Source organism: Manihot esculenta, chromosome 13, assembly GCF_001659605.2.
Source record: "Manihot esculenta cultivar AM560-2 chromosome 13, M.esculenta_v8, whole genome shotgun sequence".
In the NCBI taxonomy this organism is placed as follows: Eukaryota; Viridiplantae; Streptophyta; class Magnoliopsida; order Malpighiales; family Euphorbiaceae; genus Manihot; species Manihot esculenta.
In genome coordinates, this window is record NC_035173.2 from 29,183,864 (window position 1) to 29,200,367 (window position 16,504).

A 16,504-nucleotide genomic window follows, 5' to 3' on the forward strand; every position below is an offset into this window, starting at 1 on the left:
GTCAAAAGCCAAAACCTTTCTTTAATCGCCAGCTGCGTAATAGAGTTGCACGTAAATCTAACACATTAAACAACTTATCAGTTAATTCCTTCCTAACCAAACACAGAGATCTTTAGCTTATGGACTTCAACGTCTGTTGGCTAAGCAACCCTTGTGCCTACTTTGGATTCCGCTTCTGTTAACTGCAAGGATGCAAACGGCTCGTCCACTGATTCCGTAGCCATGACGTGGACAACAGAACCAGAAGATAAACTAATAACTCAAAAATAAAGAATTAAAGGCAATTCAGAACAACGTATATATATTAAATGAAAATATAAACCGAAACAGATCTTAAAAAATCTTCAAGATTAAGATTTACCTAAATAAAGCAAGTAAAAAGTAATAATCACAATAATAATAAAATGGTATTTGAATTGAAATTTGAAATATTTGAGTTTAACTTTGGAATATATATTTATAAAATAAATTGAGTTAAAAAAATCATACATATAAATAATGAAATGGCACAATATAAATAATTAAATTGTGATATTGAATTAATTAGTTAATTTGATATACAAACAATAGTCCAACTCATATAATATAATAATCCTAAAATAAGTTATGAATGGTCACCGTAGAACAAGGTTACTGATTTAACATGTAGAAATTTAGACTCATCCTCTCTTGAGAAGGTAGAGCGTTTATAGAAAATTATCGTTAGCAGAATATAATCTAGTAAATTCTTATTACGCCTATAATCACTGGATCTCTTATCTACTAACCGATATCAATCAAATTGTCAGGAGATTTTATAACTAATTTCATCTCATTACCGTATAAAAACAAACATGTATAAAAACCAAGGTATACATTCTTACACACTCATTTTAAACTTAGCAATATATTACATTTATTCATTCTAACAATTTACTGACTTAAGCATTCGAGTGGTAGCCTATGGGCGCCAACCACCTTATTCCTTCTCTTTTGCGGATTGACCAATTGCAATTCAGTCTATTTTCAGTCACATCATTTTGTTTTATTGTCGAAATTCCATTAAATTTTTTCTATTCGTTTGGATCAAATCTGACTTTCTAAATCATTTCATTCTCTCTTTTACATATTGATAAATTACAATTCAACTCTATTTTCAGTCACATCATAGACATAAATTAAAATATTAATATGACATAATAGTTTTTATTGAACTGCGGAAAAGATATTTTACTTTATATTATTTCAAATAAATTAACAACCCATCTACAATCCCACATCGATGAGAAATAAAAATGATAATCAACTTATAGTAATTAATATAAAATTATTAAATTATTTGGATTAATCAATTTAAATTAAATAAAAAATAAATTTAAAAATTATTTAAATCAATTTTAATTGAATCGTTACAAAGTATTTATATATTGAAATAAATTATCTTTTATTTTTTTTTAAAGATTAAACAATTAAAAAGTTTCATATTGCACTTACATGCTTAATCTGGTGGTAAGTGCATTCGAGCAAATCTAAAAGGTCTCAAATTCTGTTACCACAATTCCAATCCCTATTTCTAAAAAAAAAAAAATTCATATTAAAAATATAAATAATAAAAGGTCCAATGATTGAGTTATAATATTAAATTAGTGAGTTAATTTAATATGTAAGCAACTAATTATTTATAATTAAAATATAATGTGTTGAATACTTCTTTTCCCAATTGTAACATGAAATTTTATCAGACAATATGAGCTATACGAGAAATTGGAATTGGGATGTTGCAAACAACACATGTTAGGCACATGAACATGTCTTTATAACGTGTGGGCTGTGGACCCAAATTCATTGCTCCAAGATTATGTCTCGAGTAAAATTCTTATACGTATTCGATATATTAAATAAATAGAATATTAACGAAAATCATATTAAATTTCACATTTAAATTTACATTTGTAACGTCTTGTTAGCTTGAGTGTACATAAGAAAATTTCTTATCTTGATTGGATTCATCCACTCATTCCAGTTCTACTTGTGAATTCATTATACATACGTATGGAATAGCAAATTTACACATAAATTATACGAGTCAAAAATATTAAATTTTATTTTTCGATCTAAATTTATTCTTTAAATATTATTAATATGCCAAATAAATTAAATAAGTCTTAAATAGACTAAAAAAAACATAGAAAATTCTCTTAAATTCTAATAAATGATGAATTTATTTAGCCTGAACTTATTTAGCTTGTTCATAGTAATTTACGAATAAATTTAAACCGAAAGATGAAATGATCCATCAGTAATTTTTATCTCTGACGTGTATGATTGAATTTGGAAACCTTGGTGGAAAAAGCACTGCCAAAAGTCTGGAGTGTTCACTAGATATGCATGGTTTTATTTGTCTAGGTACATTGCTCGTCCATCCTTAATTTCCAACCTACTCTGCCCATACCTTCATGCAAAATTATTGGATGCATTTGAACTATTAAATTTTAATGTCTTTTCATTTATATATTTTTTATATTATTCCATTGTCATACTAAATTATCCATTTTATTAAAAAATTTACTTTAAAAGGCAAGTAACGTGTTAAATTTGAGTCAGATCTAACTCACTCCAAAAACTAGCTCGAGAGAGGAGTGCCTATGACCCATATAAGGGGTTTATTACCTCTTTTCTCTTTCCACAATCGATGTGAGATTCAACACACCCCTCACGCCCCATAATTTTATTGGTGCGTGACATATTTATGAGAGGTCCAACATCGGATGGAGAAGGTCTGATACCATATTAAGTTTGGATCATATGCAATCCTTCTCTTGAGTTAGATTTTGAGGTGAGTTAAGTCTGTTCTAAATTTAAGGTGACGAAGACAATGATTAAGGGAATGTTTGGTTGGTAACTTTTTCTCTCAACCAAAAGAAAGAAGATAAAGAAGAAGCTAATAGAGCTGCTAAAGCAAAGATCAAAGCAAGTTGAGTTGAAATTATTTATTATTCTGGATTATTCCAGAAGTTGGTTGGAATTGTTTCTGTTAGCTTTCCATTTTGATTAGTTGTTAACTTTTTTTTATGGACTCTGTATAAAAGCAAACCAAAAGCATAAATAATACATGAGTTCATTTGCCAGTTCTTTTAGTTTTATAACATAGTATCAGAGCAATCTAAAAATATTAAATTTTATTTTTCGGTCTAAACTTATTCTTTAAATATTATTAATACGCCAAATAAATTAAATAAGTTTTAAATAGATTAAAAAAACGTAGAAAGTTCTCTTAAATTCTAATAAATGATGAACTTATTTAGCTTGTTCATAGTAATTCAAGAATAAATTTAAACCGAAAGATTGAAATGATCCATCAGCAATTTTTATCTCTGATGTGTATGATTGAATTTGGAAACCTTGGTGGAAAAAGCACTACCAAAAAGTCTGGAGTGTTCACTAGATATGCATGGTTTTATTTTTCTAGGTACATTGCTTGTCCATCCTTAATTTCCAACCTACTCTGCCCATACCTTCATGCAAAATTATTGGATGCATTTCAACTATTAAATTTTAATGTCTTTTCATTTATATATATTTTTATATTATTCCAATGTCATACTAAATTATCAATTTTATTAAAAAATTCACTTTAAAAGGTAAGGTAAGTGACGTGATAAATTTGAGTCAGATCTAACTCACTCCAAAAACTAGCTCGAGAGAGGAATGCCTATGACCCATATAAGGGGCTCATTACCTCTTTCCTCTTTCCACCACCGATACAAGATTCAACATACTCCTCATACCCAAAATTTTATTGGTGTGAGACATATTTATAAGAGACCCAACATCAGATGGGGAAACTCTAATGCCATGTTAAGTTTGGATTACAGACAATCCTACCCTTAAATTAGCTTTTGAGATGAGTTTGGTATGGTTCAAATTTAACGTGACGAAAACAATGATTAAGGGAATGTTTGGTTGATAACTTTTTCTCTCAACCAAAAGAAAGAAGATAAAGAAGAAGCTAATAGAGCTGCTAAAGCAAAGATCAAAGCAAGTTGAGTTGAAATTATTTATTATTCTGGATTATTCCAGAAGTTGGTTGGAATTGTTTCTGTTAGCTTTCCATTTTGATCAGTTGTTAACTTTTTTTTATGGACTCTGTATAAAAGCAAACCAAAAGCATAAATAATACATGAGTTCATTTGCCAGTTCTTTTAGTTTTGTCACATAGTATCAAAGCAATCTAAAGATAGTTATTTCCTTTCTTTTATTTTTTTTTTTGGCAAAATACATAATTTATCCTCACTTTTTCATGAAAAGTCATTTTACCCCTTTAATTTTAACTTTGTCCTATTTACTCTTTCAATTTTCAAATGATGAATTCATCCTTACAATTGACATGTGATGTTCACGCGCGGTAAATGTATGGAATGATCTCAAAGATCAATTCTCACAAGGTAATATCATTTGTATCTCTGATTTGTAGGAAGAGATTTTTGCCTTCAAGCAAGGTGAGGTTTCGTTGATAAACTATTTCACTCAACTTAAATTTTTTTGAGATAAACTAAATAATTTCAGGCCAATTCCTTCATGTTCTTGTGATAATCCTTGTGCTTGTAGGGCTTTAGATACTGTCAAAATCTATATGAAAGATGATTATGTGATTAGATTTCTAAAAGGTCTTAATGATCAATTTGCAACTATGAAATCACAAATCATGTTAATGGAACCATTGCCTTCCATAAATAAAGCCTTTTCTCTAGTTGTTCAATAAGAAAAACAGATTTCTGGAAATAATGTTGATTCAAAAGTTTTCTTAAACAAAATTATCACAAATGAAGGCAATACATATAGCAGAGGTCACTTTATGCTTAATTCATATAAAGGAAGAAATCAATTTACTGGACTTGTGAAAATCTGCACTAATTGTGGTAGACAAAGACACACCATTGAGACTTGTTACAGAAAGCATGGATTTCCACCACGATTTAAATTCAAGAATTCCACTCCATTAGGCACTGTGAATTTGGCAACAGCTAGTCAAGTTGATTCAGTTTCACAACCTGAGATGTTAAATGCAAATCTGAATGGAAGTCATATGATGAATTTCACAGTAGATCAGTATCAAAAGTTGCTGAGTTTAATTCAAGATCAAACTCTTGGGACCTCATCAAGTCAAGCCAATCAGGTCTCTACAACAGATCCTCTTGCTTAATCTTTTACTAACTGTGCAAGTACATGTAATCACCTTGCTTTAATCAATCATGCAAATCATAGCCTAAGGATCTTAGCTACTGGAACCACAGACCACATTTCCTTCTCTTTGTCCTTATTTACAAGCTACAATTATATTCAGCCTGTTTCAGTAAGATTACCTAATGGTGACAAGGTTTTATCTCATATTTTTGGCACTGATAAACGTTCTTTATATTCCAACATTCACCTTCAATTTGATCTGTCACCAAACTCATTTCCTCTATGAATTGCACCTTACTGTTCAAGTCCACCTTCTGTTACATTCAGGAACAGAACTCTTGCAAGATGATTGGTTCAGCTGAGATGAAGGAAGGATTATATTTCCTCACCACTCCATCTTTACATACTTCTTCATCCACTGCTTCTGCATGTGCTATTGCATCTAATTCTACTCTATGGCATCTAAGACTAAGGCATCCTTCTCAGTCTGCTGGTAGCCATTAATAAAATCAATTCTTCTGTTCCTTGTATACCAATAAGTCATATATGTGATATATGCCATTTCTCCAAACAGAAAAAAATTGACATTTCCAAATAGTAATTCATGCAGTATTGTTGTATTTCTGCTTATTCATGCTGATATTTGGGATTCATGTATATCTTCTATCAATGGCCATAGATGCTTTCTCACCATTGTGGATGACTTTTCTAGACTCACTTGGTTATTCCTAATGAAGACTAAATCTGAAACCAAGCCTACTTTACAATCTTTCTTTGCTTTAGTTGAGGCTCATTTGCACTCAAAGGTTTGCATCATAAGGACAGATAATTATCCTGAGTTTTCCATAGAAGCATTTTATTCATCGAAAGGGATTTTACACCAAAGAAGCTGTAAAAAGACACCTCAGCAAAATGGACTTGTAGAGATAAAACATCAACACATAATAAATGTTGCAAGATCCTTGATTTTTCAGTCTGTCTTACCTAAGATTTTTTGGTCTTATGTAGTCATTCACTTAGTTTTTATCATCAACAAGCTTCCTATACTATTACTAAAAGAAAAGTCTCCTTACCAAGTTCTCCATAATGCCATCCCAGATTATATCTTAAAGTGTTTGGCAACCTTGCATTTGCTTCCACCTTGACAGTATGTAGAACTAAGCTGGATCCAAGAGCCAGAAAATGTGTGTTTTTGGGATACAAACCAAGCATTAAAAGGTTATCTTCTTATGGATTTAAAAACCAAAGAAGTTTTTGTATCAAGAGATGTACACTTTCATGAACCTGTGTTCCCTTTTGCAAAACAGTCACATCTTGATCCCATTTGTCAATTAAATGAAAATTCCTGAATAGATCATTCTCTCCCTAATTTCTATGAGCCTTTATCACCCATTGGTCCACCTACTAATACCTCTAGATAATCCTTCCGATCAAGGCATCCTCTTGCCTATCTTTAGGATTACATTTGTAATTTCACACAGACAAATGTCAAATATCCTATCTCCTCTTCCCTTTCTAATCATAGCCTGTCATCTTTTCAAGATCATTTTGTAATATCACTTACTGCCATTTCTGATCCAAAGACCTATGCCAGGCTGTTAAAGATGAGACTTGGAGACGAACAATAAAAACTGAGTTAACTGCTCTTGAACAAAATCACACCTGGTCCACAGTACCTCTACCAGCTGAGAAAATTCCAATTGGATGCAAATAGGTATTCAAAGTCAAATATAAGTCTCATGGCAGTATTGAAAGGTATAAAGCCAAACTTGTGGCCAAAGGATATACACAGACAGAGGGTATAGATTACTTTAATACTTTTTTTCTCCATGGCAAAACTAACAACAATAAGATTATTAGCAATCCAAGGGTGGCACCTTCACCAATTACATGACTAGCTCTTTCACCTGGTGTTTCTGCTACTTTTCCTAGCCAAGTCTGCAAGTTGCAAAAGTCCTTATATGGACTCAAGGAAGCTAGCAGGCAGTGGTACTCAAAGCTCTCCAAGGCTCTTATTGGTTGGGGTTACATCCTACCAAAGTCAGATTACTCATTGTTTGTTCACGAGCACAATGAATCCTTTACTGCAATACTTGTATATGTAGATGATGTCATATTGGTTGGTAATGACATTCATGAAATAGCAAGGAGTCCTTATATGGACTCAAGGAAGCTAGCAGGCAATGGTACTCAAAGCTCTCCAAGGCTCTTATTGGTTGGGGTTACATCCTATCAAAGTCAAATTACTCATTGTTTGTTCACAAGCACAATGAATCCTTTACTGCAGTACTTGTATATGTAGAATATGTCATATTGGTTGGTAATGACATTCATGAAATAGCAAGGATCAAGCAGTTCCTTGATAATTCCTTTAAAATCAGATATTTAGGAATTCTAAAGTACTTTTTAGGCTTAGAGGTTGCTAGAAGCAAGAAAGGGATTTCTATTTGTCAAAGAAAATATGCCCTTGAGATATTAAAGGACACTGGTTATTTAGCAGGCAAACCTGCTAGCACTCCAATGGATTCACACCTAAAATTAAGCCTTGTTAGTGGTAATCCATTAAAAGACCATACTGTTTACAGAGATGGTGGAAAGGTTGCTTTATCTCACCACCATAAGATTTGACATTACTTTTGCTATTCAACAATTGAGCCAGTTTCTCTCAAAGCCAACTACTGTTCATCTTTAGGCCATGCATAGAATACTCAGATACATTAAGAGTGCTCCTGGTAAGGTTGCTTAGATACTCGAAGGTTTGTCACTAGTTTTGGAGTGTATCTTGGAGAATCTCTCATTTGTTAGAAATCAAAGAAACAAAACACTATTTTCATGTCCTCTTCCGAGGCAGAATATAGAGCCTTAGCTGCAGTTATATGTGAAATTCAATAGCTAGTTTATTTATTACAAATCTTCATGTCACTCATCAGTTACCTGCTACAGTTTACTATGATAACTAATCAGCATTACACATTGCAACCAATCCAACATTCCACGAGAAAACCAAGCATATTGAGCTTGATTGTCACCTGATTAGAGAAAAAGTTCAAAATGGTTTGGTACACTTGTTACCAGTCTCCACCAAAGCTCAATTGACTGATATTTACACCAAAGTTCTTCCTGTTTCTCATTCCCAATTCCTCATTAATATACATTCTCCGGCTTGCAGAGGGTCTTAACTAATAGAAAAGAAGATGTAGAAGAAGCTGATGGAGCTGCTAAAGCAAGGATCAAAGCAAGTTGAGCTGGAATTATTTATTTTTCTGGATTCTTCCAAAAGTTAGAACTATTTCTATTAACTTTCTGTTTTAATTAGTTGTTGACTTTTTTCTTATGGACTCTGTATAAAAGCAAATCAAAGACATGAATGCATGAGTTCTTTTGTCAATTCTTTCAGTTTCGTAACATTTTCTTTTAACAAACTTCAGAAAACAATAGCTAATTAGGAGAAATTGCAGGTTCCATTTTGATTTTCAAAAAAGCTCAAGATGGTTGCTAGATTTTGGACCAAGGCCAGCCGAAGTATTCTCATTAACTCCACTGAGAAATGAAACTTTTGATCCAGTTTATACAACACAATAATATAATGGATCTCAAATGTAAGTTAAATGAAATTATCCTCGCTATGAAAATTATCACTATTATACTTTGTTCATCTAGAAGCTGCTTGACCCATCATGCCCATTTTCAATTAGAGGAGGAAATTTTATTATTTAATCCATATATTATAGAAAAAACTCACTATTTGATTTTTCGATTTTGAAAAATATATGAAAACATCTCTGGTATTAAAAATTTATTAATTAATTTTTTCGTTAATTTTATCCATCAAATATTTTACTATTTAGTCCATATGGTATAAGAAAACCTATTAATTGCTCCCCACAGTTTTATAAAAATGTCAACTAATTAGTCTCTTTATATTAAGTGTATTTTAGACTTTTTTCAACACTTAAATGACTAAAAATAACAGAGAAACTAATTAATATGCTTTTTAAAATCTTAGAAATATTTTAATATATTTTATAAAACTGATGGACTAATTAGCAAATTTTTATATAACACAGGCTAAATAATAATTTTTCCAAAAGAAAATAGGTAAGAGTCCAAATGCTCCTCATAAAAAATAGAATAACCATATGTACCTGCCAATAAAGCCTTTTGTTTAGCATTAAAGGTCCCATTAATAGACTACCATCTCTAGGAGAGGTTGCTTCTTAATTCAGCTTGCTTAAAGAGCAATTGGCAAATATTTGCCATTTAAGTACACGAGTAAGAACACTAGAAGAGAATTCAGTCCTGTTTAGCAAGAGGAGCCATATTAAAGGTTTAAAATCTTTGAATCCCAATCCCCCTCTTAGGTGCATACATTGTATTTCAAGTTACAAATATAGGAAAATTCTTATATACACTCAGATACGTGCACCCAACAAATAAATAAATGTCAAAATAACTAGAGTAAACTACAATTTAGTCCCTCTAGTTTAGTGAAATATAACCTTTCATCCCTCTGTTTTAAAAAATCATTAATTTAGTCACTGTGATTTTTAAAAATTATATCATTGGTTTTTCCCGTTAGATTTTCAGTTAAATCACCATTAGTTTTAGTTAAAATACTAAAATACTCATTCTCTCACCCATCTGGATCTGTCCAACCTCATCTCTGTTTGGCAAAATTATGGCGCTTAAGAACTTCAATGGAGTTCTAGCATCCATATTTGCAAACCCACAAAGCAAAACTCTCGATTTCGGGCCTTTTTTAGGATGATTCGAAATGGGTACTCCTCCATCTTCAAGATCCTTCATGAGCTCCCAATCATTAATAACCTCTGGATCTTTTCGAGGAAGCGAACTCTGCTGCATTTTCTTACTCTCTGAAATTATTTCTTTGATGGGTTCTTCTTCTGTTGCTGCGGCATCTTGTTGTTGTTGCAGTTTTTCATTGATGTCGAGTTTGAGCGCACCGTAGGTTGAGGAAGTGAGAGAAACAACATGGTTAAAATACTCTCAGCCGCCATTGTTGACGATGATGTCTTGCTGGAGATGTTTTCTAAAGAGTTTTGAAGAAACACAACCCGGTGATTGACTGATGAGGTGGGTTTTGCTCTGTTTTTTTTACTCTGTTGCTGGTTAATTTTTGCATGGTCTTGCAGTTTTCAATAGAGACGTGGAGGTGGTCAAGTGGGCGAAATGGCTTTGAGAAATCAAATGGAGAGCAGGTTAGAGCTAGTTAGAGAATAATATTAATGATGGTTATTTTAGTCTTTTAACTAAAATTAACGGTGAGTTAACTGAAAATCTAATGGGAGGGACCAATGACATAATTTTTAAAAATTACAGTGACTAAATTAATGATTTTTTACAACAGATGGACGAAAAGTTATATTTCATTAAATTAGAGGGATTAAATTATAGTTTATCCAAAAAACTAAAAGCATGGTAAATCCTGCAATTAATCACATATTAGCTGAATGCACATACTCGATGTAAAAAGTTTACTCCAATATATATATATATTTTTTCTTCCATTTGTTTCACTGCCCTCACTAGCATTAGAATCCATAATGTTAATATCACTGTATAAACCACCAAGGAATTTAAAGCATGACATAACATATAACAAAATTATCCTTGTCCAGTTAGAAGTTTGAGGGAGGGGTACGACTCCTCCCTTTCTAACAAGTTTAGAGAGAATTCTCTCTCGTTCTAACCAGTTTAAAGAGAGAATTCTCTCTCGTTTTGTTTTCTTCATCTTTAAGTAAAGTCTTCGTCTCTGCTATTTGTGGTGTAGCTTCCCCTGCCCCACCGGGCAAAGAGAGCATTGCTTTCTATGCTCGGATCGTGGGTTCCCTTTTCCCTGTTCAAGCTGGGTGTAAATATTGTGTTTTGTTTCTTTTGTTTTATTGCAGATCTGGGCTTGATAGAAAGGGGTTGCAAGAAAATATAGGAGTTTTCTCTTCTTCGTTGAAAGATTTGAGTGTTAGCTTCTTGATCGTCTTCACACGCTTTATCACGTTTTTCATATCTAAAGATGACTAAAGAAGGGTTTCTCAGTTTTAGGTTGTCCTAAGTCACACTAGGGTCTTTAAGCCGCTACTCGCTTTTGACTGCTGACTGCTAGTGCTCTTGAACAGAAGCCAAGGCTGTGCTTAGGACACTTTTCCAAAGCAAAGATGACGCTTTGGCTTGACCAGATTTTCTGTTGTTTGGCTCTTTTCAAATCTGGTAAGGAAACTTTCAAATGGAGATCCCTTCAGTATATTATCTAGCCAAACTTGGCTCTGTCGAATGGGGCTCCTTAGTTGATCTACTTGATTTGTTTCCTTTTCTTTCTGGATTCGGTGATGTAAGGTTGTTCTTTAGAAGTTTTATTTTCTTGTCTGAGTCTTGCTTCTGGATTTTCCAATCTTGCCTCGACTGCTAGAGATTACATTGGCTTTCCTGCCGAGCCATCGTTGCTAGAGATTACATTGACTTTCCTGCACGTCCGATGGCTCGGCTACATGCTTCTAGGCAGCAGCAATTTCCTTCGTTTCTGCAGTTGTTGCTAGGTTTAGGATGAGTTGGATCTTGGGCTGTTATGGTTCTAAGCCTCAAGCCTGTTTAGCTTTCTTTGGACTTGGATGTGATTTTTCTTTGGTGGTTGAGGCCTTGTATGCTTGCATTGGGCCTCAGGCCATCTTTATTAATGGATATCTTAACCTTTATATCAAAAAAAAAAAACAAAAATCATCGTTGTCACTGCCTTAAGGAGAATCATTTTTCTTCTTTCCTTCCAAACATGCATTTTATGATGCACATTATCTCTATCTGATAGCTTGTGATTTAGATATTGGAATAGAGGAAGGAAGACCTTGAAACTTATCCAGCCCACCAATATTAGATACACTCAGAATTAAAGAGATACTTGAGCAAATAATCTTTTGTGTACTTCTGCGAAAACCGATAGCATACTTGATCCAAATTAATGGATTGCCCACTGAGATTAGAGTAATGATGAAAATTTTTCTTAATTCTCTTTGTGCCACGAGTAGAGGCTCTAGTAAAAACAATGGAATTGTTAGCAAAAAGTAAAACTCATCAAAATGAGCCTCTTTTGATAATGCGCTAGCCCTCCAATTTCTGAATATTGACTAATAATGAAAAAATCTCGCGCAAATCCGATGCATACAATTAATCGATACCCCACTATTAGCTTAAGAAATCCGATTTTGTGCCTACTTATTTGAAATGAGTACGATACTGACCTGACCTGACCTGACAGTCCACTTTAGTCTTCTATCTGCAGCAACAACAATTCATTACAACAGAAACTAAAGATAGCAACCAGTCTGAAAGTAAAATCCCTTCAAGTAGAGTTTTCCCACTGAATCTACTAGAGTTTTGCTACCATTTCTATGAAGAAGTTAATCATTTAAAGAACACATTGGAAAGATATATATTGTAATCGGGAATCTACAGCAAAGACAGCTGCCACCATTGCACTAATATCCCATTACTCAATTGATAAGCCAGACAAGACCACTTTACAATTATAGGCTTGCTAATATCCGACTTTATTGCCATCCCATAATTTCTAACTTTCCTCGTTTGACTCAAACTGTGCATGATCTCACAAAGTGAGTCTAGTAACTTTATGAATAAAAAGCATATGCTTGTATGTAGTCCAAAATTTCTTTACCCTTATCATATTAATAATACTTACCATATTCTTTTCTTGAACCTGCCAATCATAAACTAGAAAGGTGGAAACCTCAAAATTTCTCTAAAAAAAGCATCAAATTGCAGTTGGTCCAACTCTCATTCAGCTATTAGAACAAAGTCATGCCAAAAAATATGTATATCCTGCACTTCAATTGTCGCTAAATCCAAGGACGTGTTGCTTAAGCTCTTCAACTTTAGCAGCCAACTCATCCCTACTTTTCTGCAGAACATGTTATAATAACCAATCAGTATTTGCCTCTACAATTACATTTTTGTCAAATCCAATTTGCTCCCAAATAACTCACCTTAAATAGCAAATAGCGGGTAGTGAACCAGATGGTGTAACCAAGACCCACAACTTCCATCAACTTAGGAAACTGAATTCATGGAGGCAGAGTTCACTTTTCAGCAAAATGATCATTCGGTATCATTTACAGTTCTAATCAAATTCTTAATCACACAAATACATACCAATGGAATCGAATTGATAGCACTGACAACAGCTGATGCTAACCACACAGCAACAAGCGCACCACTACCATACAACAGAATAGAATAGGTATCTTCAGAGTCTAGCTGCGAATTTTAAACAAGGACATCATCAATTCCATAAAAAGTGACAATATCAGATTTTTGATGCGTGGAGAAGACATAGTTTTCAATGTGAAATAACTAAAGTTAATAGTCCAATGAAAAGGAATTCGAATCATTCAAACTCAATATCTCATGACTTCTAATTGTGTATGCAGTTGAAAGCCTTCTGCATGCAGACAAATACCCTTTAATATTATTAATTTATTAGGAACGAAGTTAGTGCAAGTAATGAAAGAGCCACTCAGATAATTATTGTCTTACACTATCTTACAATAATACATGTTTATTTGACTTGTTAACCAATACCCTTAAAGACCTTATAGGCTTTGAGTGGGAGCGTGTAACTGTGTATTGTATCTCAGAAAAGCACTAAGACAACATTAGAAATATGAAAAAGACATTCTTAACTTCCTCAGAAACAAAACAGATGAGGCAAAAATAAATAAATGACGGAATTGAAGATGAAAATTTCTTCAGAAGTTAAAAAGAAAAGACTATGAGTTGCTCAGGTAACCGCTCAGGATGAAATTTCATCAAGCAATTAAACATTAACTTTCACAAAATTCAGGTATACTCATCATAGCAACTGCTTTTGCATCCCGTAGCCTTGTATCAGCAAAGATTGATTATTCAAAATTGCAATAAATAATTTTTTGTCGGTTGGGTGGGAAACAAGAAAAGGAAAACAAAGGGAAGCAAAAGTAATAGAGCAAAAAGAACAGAAAAATTAAATAAATATATAAATAATAAAAAAAAGGACAACATGAAATTGGACTTAGACCAACTGCATAAGATTATCTAACCAAGTGGTGTTCAGTTAACCGCTCAGGATTGAATTTCACCAAGCAATTACTGCATAAACTTTCATGAGTTCTGCATACTCATCACAGCAACCAATTCCATAAAACAGTCATGCGTATTTTTTGAAAAAAAAAATTAAGAAGTTAATAGCTTATTTTTAAAAGTTAAAAAGCCAAAAAGAAAAAAGATGGAAAAGAAGGGAAAAAAATTACTCCGGTAAAAGACAATAAGGGAAAATGTTAAAAAGGACTCAGATTATTGATGCATCAACAAGGCCAATCAGCCACTCTCACGAGCGAACCTTGTATCAGTCATCTTCACCGTCCTTTTTTAGAAGCTACGAATGTGCGTGTATGCTGCAATCATCTGAAATAAGCAAGCCAAACAACATGAACATAGAATACCAAGTTAGAGATTATGGGAGGTCAAAATTTATGTTAAATTAATTCATATTCCATAAAGGACATAGATACCAATTTGTTGATCTCCCAATACACAAACATAAAAATTACAGTGTAAAAAATTGTCATGGTTGAGGAATTCAGTACTTTGACACTAAAGTGCAGTTAATTAAATCAGAGTAATACGCCAAGCAAAACAGCAAAAATTGTTAAAAGAAATGACATCTCTAAGTACCATAAAATGAAAAAACTAAGTTTCCAAACAAACCTTAGTATTCAGGTTTGCCAAAAAGTCATTTTGTTCATCTACAGGAGATTCCTCAAGAGGCCCTTCAGTTGCCCTGTTCTCATTGTACACTTCCTTTTCGCTTGGAGGATCAAATTCTATTACCACTGCATTGTTCCGTTCTTCAGAGGCATAAAGACTTGCTCCGCTCCAAGATTCCTCAGGAATCGTTGCTCTTGGCACTGAAAGAAATACTGAGAAAGTAAAAGCCATAGCGTTAGGCACAGAAAAATTCAAATTTCTCTACCTAGCAAATTGCCTCCAACAAGAAGGGGGGGAGGAGAAAATGCATCCAAACATTCACTTAGAAACCAAACGGAGCTAAAAAAATCTAAATGAAGGTCTGCTATTGCGAAGAAACTTTTAAAAAAGAAATATAAATACAGAAAGTTTCAAGGCGGAAGTGAAGAAATGATAAAGGAAAATTAGGGTTGGGATTCGTACGGGAATGGCTGCTGCCGCGGCGGCTTGGGCTAGGAATTTGGGGTTGCTGGAGAGTAAAGGGCGTTTTGAGGCGGAGGATGGTGGGATTTGAGGTGAAAATTTTGGGAAGATTAGAGAGGGATTGAGCAGTATACAGCTCCATTTTGAGGAGGCTGAGTGATGGAGCTAGTTGCTCGTTTGCGGCAGTTGTCCTTGTCGCTGGAGAGTGTTGTGGAGCTTTAATGCAAGGACGACACGAAATGGATTGCGTTGCTAGGGTTTTCCCATCTATCCCGCACCTAGGAACAACCTTCTGTGTACATTTCCAACCCAAATTGCCTTTTTCCCTTTTTTACAGGCCTTTTATAGCTTCAAAAATAAAAAATTTTTAACTATTTTATAATTTAACTTAACCCTTTAAAAATTAATACAATTATTTAAAATTATAAATTTTATTAGAATTATATTAAAAATTTAAATTTAAATTAAAAATAACAATATAAATAATATTCTATTTAAATTTAAAAAATTAATCAAACTTAAATAATTTAAAATTTCATTTTATTTTTTAAAAAAATTTAATTTAAATTTTAGTTATATTATTTCAATTTGATTTTGAAAATACAATATTTATTATAATTGATAATCAAGGATATAAATGGTAAATCTTCTATTTGGCTTGGTGGTAATTGTCATTTAGCAAAATGAATAAGGGTTATTTGTGTTCAAAACTTGTTTTCATTTTGCTATTTTCAATCTTCTTTTAATTTTTAATCTTAACACAAGGTTTTCATTTTGCCATTTTCAATTTTCTTTTATTTTAATCTTAACCATCAATCTTGATCAATCTCTGTCGTCAATTTTTCTAACTATATATTCATTCTTTACGGTATAAATCCTAACTTGCATTTTATCATTCATACGTCCTCTCTACTTCTCTTCTTTTTCTTTTTTTTTCTCTTTCTCTTCTATTTTTTAATCTTTCATTCTTCGTCTATTTACCTTCAATTAATTTAAGTAACAACGACATCTCTTTTTCACACAAACAGCAGCAAATCTTGCACACACAACAATTTCATCACCTGTCGTGTAGAAGCACCGTCGCAACATCACCATTGTGCAGCACCACCAT

General features: G+C 33.0%; 1 protein-coding gene and 2 non-coding genes across 4 annotated transcripts; all 3 read right to left on the reverse strand.

Moving 5' to 3' along the window:
* Positions 1-11,447: 11,447 nt before the first annotated feature.
* Positions 11,448-15,703, reverse strand: LOC110629053 (protein CURVATURE THYLAKOID 1D, chloroplastic). 2 transcript variants are annotated; one of them, XM_021775901.2, is made up of 5 exons: positions 15,394-15,703; positions 14,932-15,131; positions 13,339-13,443; positions 13,173-13,244; positions 11,448-13,087 (listed from the first exon to the last, which is right to left on the reverse strand). In XM_021775901.2, exons 1-5 carry the CDS (start codon positions 15,533-15,535, stop codon positions 13,016-13,018), a joined length of 591 nt encoding a protein of 196 aa, XP_021631593.1. In that variant the 5' UTR covers positions 15,536-15,703; the 3' UTR covers positions 11,448-13,015. The 2 variants fall into 2 exon arrangements, with proteins under 2 accessions (XP_021631593.1, XP_021631592.1); XM_021775900.2 differs by having other exon boundaries at positions 14,932-15,143.
* On the reverse strand, positions 13,963-14,047 carry LOC122721657. The gene has a single exon (XR_006348361.1). It is a non-coding gene; the product is annotated as a small nucleolar RNA snoR128 (small nucleolar RNA).
* Positions 14,271-14,354, reverse strand: LOC122721658. Its single transcript, XR_006348362.1, has one exon. It is a non-coding gene; the product is annotated as a small nucleolar RNA snoR128 (small nucleolar RNA).
* Positions 15,704-16,504: the final 801 nt, after the last annotated feature.